The sequence below is a fragment of the Callorhinchus milii genome, unplaced genomic scaffold, assembly GCF_018977255.1.
Source record: "Callorhinchus milii isolate IMCB2004 unplaced genomic scaffold, IMCB_Cmil_1.0 Scaffold2, whole genome shotgun sequence".
Lineage (NCBI taxonomy): Eukaryota > Metazoa > Chordata > Chondrichthyes > Chimaeriformes > Callorhinchidae > Callorhinchus > Callorhinchus milii.
Genome location: NW_024704743.1, coordinates 116,564,843 through 116,579,508, shown reverse-complemented (window position 1 = coordinate 116,579,508; position 14,666 = coordinate 116,564,843). Strand labels below are relative to the sequence as shown.

The 14,666-nt window shown below is 38.5% G+C and overlaps 1 protein-coding gene and 1 non-coding gene across 2 annotated transcripts in view; both read right to left on the bottom strand.

Moving 5' to 3' along the window:
- ankrd12 (ankyrin repeat domain 12) overlaps window positions 1-14,666 on the bottom strand; it is an 87,635-nt gene that overhangs the window by 14,138 nt on the left and 58,831 nt on the right. The window contains 2 exon segments of the mRNA XM_007897250.2: window positions 4,913-5,074; window positions 12,754-12,901. Of these exon segments, the coding sequence (XP_007895441.2) occupies window positions 4,913-5,074; window positions 12,754-12,901 (310 nt within the window).
- trnaa-cgc lies at window positions 4,569-4,640 on the bottom strand. The gene has a single exon. It is a non-coding gene; the product is annotated as a tRNA-Ala (tRNA).

Sequence of the window (14,666 nt, the reverse complement as noted above, 5' to 3'; positions counted from 1 at the left end):
TTCACATTCATACCCGATTTAAAAATCTATGGAATATTACTGCCTGTACCGCTTATGTAGAGATGTAGAGTTTGTAAAAGTTACAAAAATAGAAGACATCAGACAAACCACACCAAACACTAGTGGTATTATCTCTCTAAACCTCAACTGAGCTGCCACAATGTGCCAGTTTACAGACTGACCAACCATTCTTCTTTACCCCTCCCCCCAAAAAAATTCCCAAAAGCCCCTTCCCAAACTGTCATAGTCACAAACCTACCTTTGAAACAAGACAACAGAAAGATCAACAGGATCAGTGATGAATGGTCCCCAGCGTAGTATAATACATCACTTATGATCCTGACTGTACATATATAAAACCACAAAAGGAAGCCAAATACAGTCCTCTGATATCCTACTTGTGCTAAGTCTCAGATGCATACAGTAAACTCTGGATAACTCGTTACTCCAAGGAAAAACAAACCAGTGACAATTTATCCGATATGACGAGCTAGTGGTTGGTCCTCTCATACTCGAAGGCTGCTTGCTCGGCGCTGCTCTCTCTTGCTCACTCAGCCAGCACCCACTCCTCAGATAGGCATGCCTCTGAGCATGCATACCCAACCCCGGTTGAGCACCTGCACCAGTCACAGGATAGGGCGGGAGGCCATGGCCCAGCCCTGTAATAGACCAGAGGCCTCTGTATGCATCTGATATCTAGCAGGGTGGGAGGCCACGGCATGGCCCTCCAATAATGCAGACACCACCTTATAGGAGGAGTTATCCGATCAATTCTACATTGCAAGTACTTACTAGAATTTCTACAATTCCATGAATTACTTGTTAAGGGGGAGTGACGAGTAAAGCCTTGCTCCTTAAAAATAATTTATGTGGAAAGCAGTCAGGATATTATCGCTGACATGGCAACTTAAGTGACAGTGACGGGTTAGCCCGGGTCGAGTTATCAGGAGTTTACTGTATTTAGTTAACTACCAAAGATTGAAGAAACAGCTTTTTGGTGGGTAGCTCAGGAGTTTTCCATTTCACCAATATACATGGGCATAATCATCCCTGGAAACTAAGCATTATAAAAGCCCACCTGATTAATTTACACCCTCTGGAATAGAGGATAATATTGTTCCACCCATGCCTTATACTAGTTCTCAGCATAATCTAAGATTCAAGCTAAGCTACATTTTGTTTATGCCTGACTAACTACTCCCTACTCTATATCAAAAGCTATTGATTTTGTTACAGTTGAAGATCAAACATCTGGTTGAGAGAACTTTTTTCTCCCTCTACCCACAAAAAATAGCCACTCCATTTTATAATACATCTGGTGAAACCCTTTGAGTGTTCCTCTCAATGTGAAAGGCGCAATATCAAATGTAGGTATTATAAATACTACTACAAAGGAACATATATTTTCCATTATTGACTTCAGATATGTAAGGTCTCACTACAGCAAAGTGCTCCATCTAGTGGATCATTCCAAAACAAGTATGAAAATCTTTAAGGGAAACAATGAATAAATAACTTGAAAATAAAATTCAGTTCCTTGGGTTCCCATTTTATTTTTCTCTGCTAAAATCTTTTATTCTCCTTGCTTTTCTTAAGTCTGTTATATCTCTCTCTCTCACCACCCCGCCCTCCAAGAGAGCTGTCAATCAGCCTACCAAGGTGGCTCTGTGAATGGATACAAGGAGACTGGGATAATTTTCTCTTCCTCCCTGTGAGAATGAAGCTTTTTCTCATAAAAGTAACTCAACGTCTGTTCAACACCTCCCGTAAACCCACGGACATTGAAAGTCTCTACAGTGCAAATTCAATCAGATTAAAACAATTTAAGATTTTTACATTTCGTACTGGCTAACAGTTTTATATGTCTTTTGGACTAATAATCCAACATCTCTAATACTGTATATGGAGCAGATATAATACCATCTCAGTAACTAACCTTTTATTTCAGACACACAAACCTTTTAGTTGTTGATGGCAAGGCCTCCACTGCTTCCTCTCACACTCAGGCTTTCTTGTTCAGTGACATCCTCTAGAATAGAGGATAATATCCTCTTTTTCTCATAAGAGGAAGACTAGCTAGCTATCAAAAGTGCAAATGAGGTTGGGAATAATTGTTCCTGCAACTGTAGCCCACTGCTCTGATCAGACAAATGGGCATAAATATCACAAGCTCCAATGAATGTATTAACAGCCTTGAAGGTAACCAAGGCAATAGAGCTGCAAGCACTATTTGGCTTTGCCGGTGGGAGGTATTTTGGATGCCGACGGTTGCACCTGTGCTGCCAGCTGATATGAAGGGATTGTTAGATGCATTGGAGAAAATCCATTTAAAAACAATTACTGTACGTACATTTATTTAAGGAAAGGATGTGGCAAGCATATACATTGCTAGAAGGAAATTTCTATTCTACAACAATAGAAATAGTTGAATAAGGACAAAGATAACCTAAGGTTAAGCAAAATTATTTAAAACCACAATGAAACAAAGAATCATCAACAAATGACATTGAAGATAATTGAAATGGTAGGCTTTTGTTATAGCAGTCTTCTTTTAAATAAACTTTAACCTGCACATACAAATGAAAAATAATTTAACCCATAGGGAAAATTTGTGGGAACACCATCATTTCAAATTTGCACACTTCAAGCCAGCTCAAATCTGGTGATTCATATTCTCACTCAGGAATCAATCATTCATTCTATATCCATAAACCACAAGAAGAAATTCTCCCGATACAAACAAGAATGCTGAAACATGCTTGTTGCTATAGTGAGATTGTATTAGTGATGAATACAAGATAAAATAAAAAAAGGAAATCGTATCAAATGATATCAAACTGATGGAAGTAGGAAGCTTTTTCTCATAAGAGGAAGCCACAAGTCAAAAAGACCAGGCTCAACTGAGTATGTAAAGGTCAAAATTCTTTCAAAGATACAGGGATTATACCTCATAAATAATCCACATCTCTTCCTCACTCATTCAATCTGCACAAACAGGAAGTATACCAAATGAGGAAGCAGGTGTCTCGAGGACCTGCATCTTCAGGCTGGTTTACAGAACTTCAGCGACACCTCGCAATATGTGGGGAAGATCATTGGCTGATATCAGATCGCATGGTAATACACCTTGTAGGTCATTGCTTATGTTGAACCAAAATGATGTACTGGGAATTCCCCGTTCCCAAGTGACAGGATCATCATCCTTCTGAGTAGACTGTAGCTAGTTGGAATGATCTGTGTCACTGATCAATTCAAAATAAGTTTCAGAGCCAGAGACATTGGATGAGTTGCCTCCACCTTTGCATTGTGGCACAATATTAATCAAGGTGTATTACCATGCTATCTGTTATAGTATTAATAAGTGGGCAGTAGAAAGTTGTACTCTAAAAAAGCATCAGAGAAATATTTTAAGATGGTTAATTCAATGAAATGCAAATAGGTTCTGTAGGAAACAGTTTGGGTAGAAATATTGGTAAACAAGAAACACCTGATGTGAAGAATTTATCAATACTCACTAATGAAATGGATGGCAAATTCAAGATCTAGATATTTTGTCTTAAGTAATTTCTGCCCCTCCCCAAAACAGAACATTACGTTTTGCAAACAAAATACAGTTAATTCACTTGACAGTATATTCTGTGAAGCGCTTTGAGACGTCTCGAAGACGTGATATAAGGCACCATATCAAATGCAAGGATTATTATTATTACCAAGACATGGCCTCTCCAACGGTATATTGTGGATGCCAAGAATGAAGGTGAAAGCTTATTCTAGAGTTTCCCTCAAGCATTTTCAGGCACCGGAAAAACAATGGGGAATGTTTTGGGCACCTCACTCTGCTGGAACTTTACTTTAAATAAGTAAAATAAAGAGTCCACAGTAAGTAATTTGTGGATCAGTCTGTGGAAGTAATGAACTTGTAGCATTTTCACACTCAAGACCTTATGTTCTGAAAACATTTACAAAAATACATTAAAATTAATTTTTAAAATGAATTCCACTTCTTTAAACAAATGGTCATTCGGGTAGTACTTTTAGAATTTAAAAAACAAATTCAGAGATTCTTGATACTGCGTAAAAGGATGGTGGAAGCAGATTCAATAATTCAAAAGGGAATTGGATATATACTTGGAAAGAAAACATTTGTAAGGCTATGGGGAAAGAGCAGGGGAGTCGGGACTAATTAGATAGCTTTTTTCAAAGAGCCCAATGGCCTCCTTCTGTGCTGTAGGATTCTATCATTCTAAACTGTTCCTGTGCTATGATATAAGATGTGCATATTAAGACATAATAAGAATTAATAATCGTTGTATTTGATATAGCGCCTGTCACATCTTCGAGACATCTCAAAGCACTTCACACAATATACTGTAAAGTGAATTTATTGTACATTTTGTGGGCGAAATTGCAGTGCCCCACAAACAGTCATGAATTGAAGTAACCAATTTTGTTATTATTTTTAAGGAATGTTTACACCCAGAAAAGCGACCCGCAATTGACTAACAACTGGTTCCTACTTACTGCTAGGTAAACAGAGACGTGAGGAGCAAGGAAACTTGCCCAACACTTGGCCCTGCCGGGAATCGAACCCAGGTCTCTCGCTTGCGAGGCGAGTGCTCTAACCACTGAGCTACAGGACTCTACATCCTACTATATTTAGTGAGCTTATTGGTTCTCAATGTAAAAAGCAGTCCTTCCATATAATGAGCTTTAGTTTGCATACATTTTCATACCACTTCATGACTATCAATTCCAAATACTAAAAGTAAAAATCACATTACCTAACTTGACTTTGTTTTAAATAGTTTTGAAAAAAAAACAAAATCCTCTATCTCCCATCCTTTCCTAGAATGTTAAAATTTTGACTATACACTATACACTTCACAAGGAAAAAAATTATGGTTGGTATGACCTGGACTGTTATCTCGTGCTGTCATCTGCATCACTAGAGCCATCTGCTGACGCTCCGATAGTGGATACCCGATCAGTATGCCCCCAAGTGTGGCCTTGACAGGAACAGATTTCTTGCAGCCAGACTCCTTTTTCGCTTTCTTTTTCTCAGGGGGTTCCTTTTCTGCAATTATAAAAAAATCAAACAAAGTAAGATATATTTCTGAAAGCTCAGACTGACAATTGTTTGTTAATAAGAATAAGGAATGGAATGCACCCATCAACAGTTCAAAAACGCTATTCCCAAACATTCTTCTAAATTATGTTACAGTAGTTGATATTGTAAGGTATTCTTTAGAATATGTAATTTGTTGTTCCCCTTGTCCACACACAAAATGACAGAATCCTAAATCGTAAAGCTGTAAAGGCAGAAACAAATCCTAACATTGATGAAATAAACAAAATACATACTGAACTCATCACCAACTTTTATTTGCTCTACATTGTTTCCTTTCCTTAGTTTCAGGGCTAAAAGCATAGCCACTGATAATGCAGTAGAGGGAATGAGGGACATTCAGTAACCTGGAGTCAGCTGAGTGAAGTTGGTAGGTAATGGAATGAAGTGTAAGCAGGTCAGAAAGTAGGGAGGTGCCAGAGCATGAAGTGATTGGTAGAGGAGTATGAGGATCTTGAAATCGATCAGTTCTGCAATAGGAAGCCAGTGGAGTCTGTCAAGGACAGGAGTGATGAGGATATGGAGTTTGATGCCGGTGAGGACACAGGAGGCGGAGTTTTGAACTCATTGGATTTTTATAAATTGTGGAATTGAGGAGATCGGTGAGGAGGGGATTGCAATAATCAAAGCAGGAGTGACAATGCATGGATAAGGGTTTCAGTTGCATTGGATGTAAGGTACGGATGGAGATGGGCAATGTAACGGAGGTGGAGGGAAGTGGTCCTGGTTAAGGAGGTTAGAGCTGCCAGTGAGAAGATGTTGACGGAAGCCTCAAGGATGGCTTGCATCTTATCAATATGACAGAAAAAAAAGTGGAAAGTTGGTGTTCATCCAGGCCTTGATATCTGGCAAGCAAGAGGACAGCACATTGCTGGACCTGGCATTAAGGCTGGAGTAAATTTGAGTGGTAAGCATTCCAAGATGCTATCTGAGGGAAGAGTGCTATATAACTGCGAATTGTAATTGCTGTTGTTGTTTCCTTCCTCTCACATAACTTTCTCAGCCAAGAGGAGGGGTAGCAGGAAGCCAATTCCCAAGACTACTAATTTCACAATGAATTGTACTTTTATAGCACCAAACACCCAAGATAAATGAGCAGGTAGAAGAGGGAGTCTGAGTGTTGGCCAAAGGTACAGTCAAAGCAATTTTTTTTAAAAAAAGGTTTGAAAGGCAGAGATGTTACTTTAGGACATGTTACTAGGAGATCCACAAGAGCAGCTTGGGTTGATTGACTGATGTGTACCCTCTGCTCAACAATTGCTCTCAGCAACATGGGCAAGATTAGGAACTCTTCATGTGCCAAAATCATTGGCATAAACATGATGGAAGCTGCTGAGGGGAAGGAAAATAAAGTAATTGAAGGAAAATGGATATTTTTCTTTCAAGTAATAATTATTTGGAGACAGGAGCATTTTGATTGGTTCTTCAACTCTGCTATAGACAATTACAGCTCAACGTGTTGTGCCATCTTACTACCTTCCAAACCAACTCCAGGTATCAACTAAAATACTTGGAATGGATTTTTTTTAAGATGAGTTTTGCAATACCAAAAGAAGAACTTTACTACAATAGTACCATAGTACTGAAACACAAAATGCAAGATATGCAACATGAAATGTGTTAGCAGGCGGTGTTAAGTTGAAAGATTCCACTCTCCATACCCTTCAATATTCCTTCTCTTCAAATATCTATCTCAGAGATTTCATGTACTTTGCTTCAACATATAACACAAACCCTTTTATATAGTAAAATTGATCCACAACACAGGTCGTGATATACGACAATGCAATAGAAGCTCAAAAGATGTTCTCATGTATAATAAGCATTTGTTCCAGCCAAATGAGGCACACTGAGTTTCTCCTTGCAGCACAGGATGGATACATATGGTGCAGCTGAAGAAATCGTCACAACACCTCATACAGATTTTAAATTAAAATTTAATCTGTATTAAAAAGTGGCCAGAAAAGAAGCAGCTACCTTCTGCTGCAGAAACACAATGGAAGCTGATGAGGGGAAGGAGGATAAAGTAATTGAAGGAAAATGGATATCTTTCTCTCAAGTAATGATTATTTGGAGACGGGAGCATTTTGACCTAGTTATATTTTCTTCGGGGAGGGGGGGGGGTGCCAGGGAGAAGAGAGAAAGGCATTGGCAAATTGCCTCCGCACCTTAATCTGGTGGTGAAGTTGATTTTACCTGCATATGTTGTGTAAGGTGGTATTAATCGTTCCCCCCAGGTTTCACTGGAGTGTCTATAGATCAGAATCTATAGATCAAGAGAATGCAAAGAGCAGTATAAAGAGTTCAGCAAGTTCCAGTTGGGAACTTAAGAATGATGCATTCGTTGCATACTCTTTAACATGTTCCTGGCTAATAGGAATTTCTGGCTTGATGGCTATTCACAAATAATACTTTTTTTTAAAATGATTAAACAATTCATAAGCATTTATAATGTGAATGAGTGGTTAAACATTTTTAAAAAGATTGTTGCAGAATTAGTTCACAACAGCCAAAACTAAAAATCCCTGCCTCTGCAGAATGAGGACAATACCACTTGAAACAGAGTCACTTCAGAGAGTAACAGTCATTATTTTCAATAGTGCCCATAATCACTATTAATAATAATACTTGCATTTGATATAGAGCCTTATCACATCTTTGAGACATCTCAAAGCGCTTCACAGAACATATTGTAAAGTGAATTGGCTGTATATTTTGAGGGCGAAACCCGGCAGACAATTGTGCACTGCAGTGTCCCACAAACATGGATTGATTGACCAAATAGTTATTTTTTTAATACATAGACATAAATGACCTACTCCTTTTATGATTTAATTCTGGAAAATTCAACCTATAAAATTGAAAGATCAAAACCAAACTGAATAGTTTGACTGGTTCAGGAATCTTTCTTCGCTAAGATCAAGACCAATAACCACTTAAAACCATGAAAAAGTCACGTGTGTTCCATCTATTATTAGATGCATCAAGAGCAAGAGTCTGAAATCAAAATTTCCAGCCTTGTGACATTGGAAAATTAAATGTCTACATCTGACCAACCAAATGTCAAGTTGAGGGAACATGACCAAGATCAAGACAAAAGGGACTTTCCTTCTTATTTCTAGCATGGTTGGTTGAAAACGTGATTCATTTAAAACCAACCCAGAAAATAGGTTTTGCTTTGTATTTATAGCATCCACAATTAGAATAAATTGTGTGATAACATAGTTGCATGAGAATCAGATTTGGTCATGTGGAAGACAGCCAGAGAAATGAAATCACACCACAGTTAAATGTGATTTACAAAATAGGCACCATAGAAGGTGCAGTTCATGATCACCTATAAGCTGAAATCTGAGGCCAATTCTACTGATTGCCCTTCCAACTTGAAATTCCTAAAAATAAGATGGAAATTCCTAAAAATAAGAAAGGGAAAGTAAGAGAGAGAAAACGTGGGCATTTGTTTATAAGGCACAATTGTACCACAAACCAAACCATATATTTTAGCCACAAGAGGCACTCTTAATATATCTGATCCAACTTCATGCAGATTTTAAATTTCTGCTTTTCGTTGTATACTGGACATAACCATTTGTTTTATGCTAAAAATGAACTAACAAAAATGTAAACTTACTTAGAATGTAATTTTGATCAAATTGCTAACTGCACTATACCAAGCCAAATCTCTAACAATTTCCTGATCCGAGCTCAATCTTAAAATCAAAAATACTTCAGCCATAAGACACAGTTTATGCATTTTTATAAATGACATTTTCCTTCTAGTTTCAAGTTTGAGTTTTTGAAACCAGTGATTTAAAAAGTAGATAATTTACTACTGGGGTCTGCTGGTGTTTAACTCTCCTGTGATACAAAGTGCAATGTCAGGAGATGTTACAAGCAGTCTCAACAAGAACATAAGAAAATAAAGCAAAGGCTATTAATGTGTGCAATCCACTCCTAACAGACCATGTACAATTTGTACTCTTCCTAATTTTAAGAATGACCAGAGATTTAACAATCATAAATTTATCTTCCGTCACCCCATCAAAAGACAACTGAATGAAATTCCAACCCCAAATTACATCCTGATCTTCAAAAATGTTTATACAATCAGCTTAATGTAATTTTGTTGCAACCCTCAAAGTTATATCATTTTGAAACATTCACCTATTCCAACAACTGTCAATGTGTGGAAAATAAAAAACAAGTTCGACCCAGAAATCTCACAACCACAACAACAAAATTACATTTATAGAGCACCTTTCACGTCAGGAGGATGTCCCAAATAGCTGTAACCACCAAGTAATATGACCTGAGGGATTAAAGCCAGGATAGCTGTCATCAGACAGAGAAGTTAGTCTTCTCGTATAATTTAATAATAATAATAATAATAATAATCCTTGCATTTGATATAGCGCCTTTCACGTCGGGAGGACGTCCCAAAGCGCTTCACAGAACAGACTGTAAAGTGAATTGACTGTATATTTGTGGGCGAACGCGGCAGCCAATTGCGCACAGCAATGTCCCACAAACAGTCGTGGATTGAAAATGACCAATTTATTATTGTTTTTGGTTTTGGAGGGATTATTATTAGGCTCTGTGTGGAGTAAGGAAACTTGCCCAAGGTTTCGCCCTCTGCCTGGGATTGAACTCAGGTCTCTCACTTGCAAAGCGAGTGCTCTAACCACTGAGCTTCATTCCAAGAAAGGTGGTTACCAGTCTTAAAAACTTTCCAGAGCTTTCAAGAGCAAGAAGGCTGTGTACATGTATTTTGGTTGCAGCTGAGTAAGGCATTTTGTAGTTTGACAAGCTCCTGGATTCATGGCAGTTCCTGGCAGATTCTATTCAGCTAGCTGTATTCGAATACATGTATTCCCCAGAAAGACGTAAAGGAATTTGCCCATTGTCCAGAAATGGGTTAAAACCCTTCAAGGCACTCGAAGAGCCAGCATCTAGGAAGAACTGAAATCCTTGTTAGACACCCAGACAGTCCATGCTAAGGCACCTCAGGTTCTTCCAATTTAGGAAAAGCTAAGTGTCCCCGTGTAGTCATTGCGTTGTTATCACCACAAATGGGATCAGTAGAAACACACTCCAGACCGTCCAAAGGAGACAATGTTGAACCCAACCAGATGAATCAGCATGGCGTTGATACAGTACACATTACTGCTTAATAGTACTGTGTTCAATGTTTTTACAGGCTTTTTCTTTCATTTGGGAGACCTTTTGCATTTTGGCACAGGACTCTTTGGTGCAGACTGTGCCGAGGTATATAGCACCTAAAATGCCCGCTGGTACTGATAATTGTAATTGGGTACAGGAGTTTTAAGCTTTTCGCAATGGCCTGGGGCTAATGGAGGATGGAGGACTGAAGGCAGATATGACATGAGTGTGTATCATAATTGGGCAACTATGATTTCAGCTCCGACACATGGCCTGCTAGAATGTGAAAACATGCCATGTGAAAGCTACCAAAATGATTCTGCAGCTGGGTGACTGCAGAATCATTTTGTTAGTTTTCACTCTTCTCTCAATATTAAAATTTCCTACCAAATCTCACTGGTTAGGTTAATAATAATAATAATAATAATAATCCTTGCATTTGATATAGCGCTTTTCACGTCAGGAGGACGTCCCAAAGCGCTTCACAGAACACACTGTAAAGTGAATTGACTGTATATTTGCAGGCGAACGCGGCAGCCAATTGCGCACAGCAATGTCCCACAAACAGTCGTAGATTGAAAATGACCAATTTAATTATTGTTTTTGGTTTTTTGGAGGGATTATTATTATTAGGCGTGTGGAGTAAGGAAACTTGCCCAAGGTTTCGCCCTGCCTGGGATTGAACTCAGGTCTCTCACTTGCAAAGCGAGTGCTCTAACCACTGAGCTACAGGACTCCACAAGGTTCTTTTATAATGGTCACTTGGACAAAGTGTTGGAAAATCAGGATCTGAAAGAAACGAGCAAATTGGATGGGAAACATAGTATAATTAAAAAAAACACTAGATCACTGAAAGGAGGAATAAGTGAAACCGTTCCACTGAACAATCAATCCTGCAAGGAACGTCGATGCTGCATTAATTAGGAATTGGCTGAAAGGGTAACTAAGGAGTCAGGTTACAGAACTGCAACAACATTGCAGTTGGATGATCATCACTTGAAACCTTCTTTGGATTTATTGCCTTTTAATTTGCACCATTTCTAAAAAAAAGAAATTGGTCTTCTTTTGATGTTGAGGATGCTGCCAAATACCAGAGCGCATTGGAATTTTTTTACTTGGCAAATTTAAAAAATCAGCTGGGTCCTAAATGGCGAGCACCAGGAGAATTGTGTAGACTAATATTATGTGTAAGGTGGAGAAGTAAGTTTTTCCCATAAGCAGCCGTAAGCACTGGGTCTTTTCCCTCTTTCGTGCAAGTATTACAATCCTCTATAGATACAAAGGGAGATCTCTGAACATTCACTAGTATACTGTAAACCTCACATAAGTCATATCAGTTGGGACCATACATTTAATATGATTTATGGAAAGGATGAATTATGTCAAACTTGCATAGAATATAAACTCTTGAACGGGACTTGGGCAGATGTATGACTTAAGCGATTATACGATTTATACAGATCAGACTTGCATGAATTTTACTGTATTGACAGCACTGCTCGTCAATTCAGGCTGTACATTCGCCATTGAAGGCATCCTTATAAAGAATCTTCTGCAAAATTTTCCCAACATGACAATTTGCTCCATTATAATCAAGTCAAGTACCTGGACTCCAACTATCAGGAAGTTGTATGGTTGGAATCACCAAAAGCCACATCACAGGGAATTGTTCCAAGTAAAATACCTGTCTCTATGTTGTATTTCCAGCAGTTGTAAAGCATAAAACACAGGAGCAAATGACACCTGAGAAACACTAACATCTTCATTTGAGCATAAATGTGTTTATTCTGTGGTGCTAGTTACAATGTTCTAGGTCGGTTTTCTTCCTACTACTCTAGTGATTAGCACTAGAGGTAGTTAATCAGAGAAAGTACAGTAAACCCCAACATCATGTATCCAGAATTCTGAATCAGCCCCACCACCCTGTGTTTTCAAACTCCCGCCAGCCAAGTGATGCCCACAGCTTGACTGATTGGTTTCACCGAGGGCCTGAATGGAGCTGCATCGAGTCAGTGATGAGTCCAGAACTATTGTTTTTTCGTCTATTTTATGCATTTAAAATTCATTTTTATGTTGGACTTTTTCATTTTTTCTTTATTTTAAATGCTAAATATATGGATTAGTAGTTGGCCAAAAAATCCAGCTTGCCAAACCAAATCCCCAATATTAGTTGAATGACTGGGGGGGAGGGGTATTGTAGTCTAAAGACACCTAGCCAACAGTACTAATGATTTAAGGCAAACAAACTTTAAGGGGGGGGGAGGGGGGGGAATACCTTTGCTACATGGACGGCATTTGTAACAGGCTTGAAGGGTTCAATGTACTCTTCCAGTTCTTATGGTACAACGATTTTGTATTCTATAAGCTAAATATCTTAGTTTTTTTTCTCTACACAATGTAGTAGTATGCATAGGTTACAATTATTTAAATAAGCTCTCATATGAAACAGCTTAAAGGGAATGGTTTACCTGTGTCGGAATCCCTCTGCTCACCCCTCGATGGACTAACAGTGAAGGGAAGTTTACGCTTCATGGAAGACTTTTCTTTCATCTCTTTCTCCAACTCACTTCGATCTAATTTGGGTGTTCTGTTGTAAGATGAAATTTTTTCTTTATTCTAGAAAAAAGATATCAGTATCAAATGGTAGTCAAACAGTTAATTGCCTTGTTTAGTGATTGCCATCCAAGCAAGTTAAGATTTGAAAGAAGAAATCATTTGGAAGGAAAAATCCAACCTGTGGAAATTGCTTGTTCTCACCTACTCCATTTGACATAATGGCATAGATGAGATAAGCTAAATTGCATCTGACTTGGTCAGGCTATCTAGACACCCTTTAAAGAGTTAGCTGTAGTGTGGCGAGGAATGATTTAAAGCATACAAGGTATTGGCAATTCCCTTCAACTGACTTTTCCAGTTGGCTGTCTGTTTCTGTCACTTTTGCTTTGATATAATGTTTTTAATTCGACTTCACAGAAATTCTTATGTACAGGATATTCCCTGCTTTAAGTTAGACTTCCCTGTGGGTGGCTTACCTTCATGTTCCAGCTGGTTCTCGTTCCAGCTGCATTGCTTTTTGAAGCTGGCATGCAGAAACATACCCACCACACTTGTGGGGGAAAACCAGAAATCTTTCCAAATGATTGCACCCTGAGCTCTGCCACATTCCCACAGGAAGACTCTAAGGAGAGTGAGCATCTAGTCACTCAGTTCAGGCAATTGTAAAGAACGCACGTGACGAAGAGACAGATGGGACACAACACACTCCGCCCCTCCCCCCGACTAGGCCCAGATCTAAATTTTTGCATGGGCTTCTCTTTTCAGTCTCGATGACTAAACCAAGCATTACCTCGCTGTCAATTACATTGTTTCCATTGCTTTGTAATTTTTTTAAAAAATTCAAACATAAATACATCATTGGCTATATTCTGTGCATTGAAGCTTAAAAATGTCTTTTTTGCAAGAGCTCATTCATGTGCCTGAGACATAGGTTTGGAAACTTTTTTTTAGTAAATGACAAAACAGTAACAAGACTTGTATCTCTCCAAAATGCTAGATATTGCTTGCTCAAGTGATACAGTCACAAGCAATAGTCAGCAACAAGGCAATCAGAACTTTCCTTATAACTAATTCAAGAAGTGGCTTTGATACCAAGGCCAAAACTTTAGTTCTTAACTAGTAACCGACAAATACTTTAGCCCTAACTGCCGTTTACAACAACTTTTTAGCTTGTGGCATAAACTTGCTTCTGCCACAAACCAGGATAGTAAGGGCAAAACATTAGTAGGTACTATACCAATGTCCCTGAGGGCTGTACTCTCCAAATATTTGAGCACTTGTTTCTTAAAGTCTATAAAATCCCAGCTCAGTGTAATAGCTGAATTATTATAGAAAAGGAGCACAAGCTGCATCACTTCTGGGACATATGAAAGATAACACACCCCAGCAAATATGGAATAAGCACATTATTCAGTGGTCAACATTTCTAGTGGCGAACAGATTTATTTTCCTATCCTGAAAGGGGAAATAATACTGCACAAACAAGGTCCCCATTTGTTCTCAACCCCAGTCTCGTCTCTCCAATTCCATAGAATGCATCCACAGTTGCCTTCAAAACCCAGTTTTTACTGCCAACTTCAATTACCTTCACACTTAATTTAAGTAAGTCTACTTCCATTGATGTAAAGAAAGGGGGGGAGGGTTAAAAAAAAAAGGAGTTGGTAACTGGGATGGTAGGGGCAAAACAAATGATTCAATGACTAGGCTTTGACGTCAAGGCTGGCCAACTAATGTTCCATGCTTGCTTTATCCTGTAACCACTTTACAGCAGATTGGACATTCGTATTTTAGTCCCTTATCAGATTTCGTATCCTTTAATTTTCAG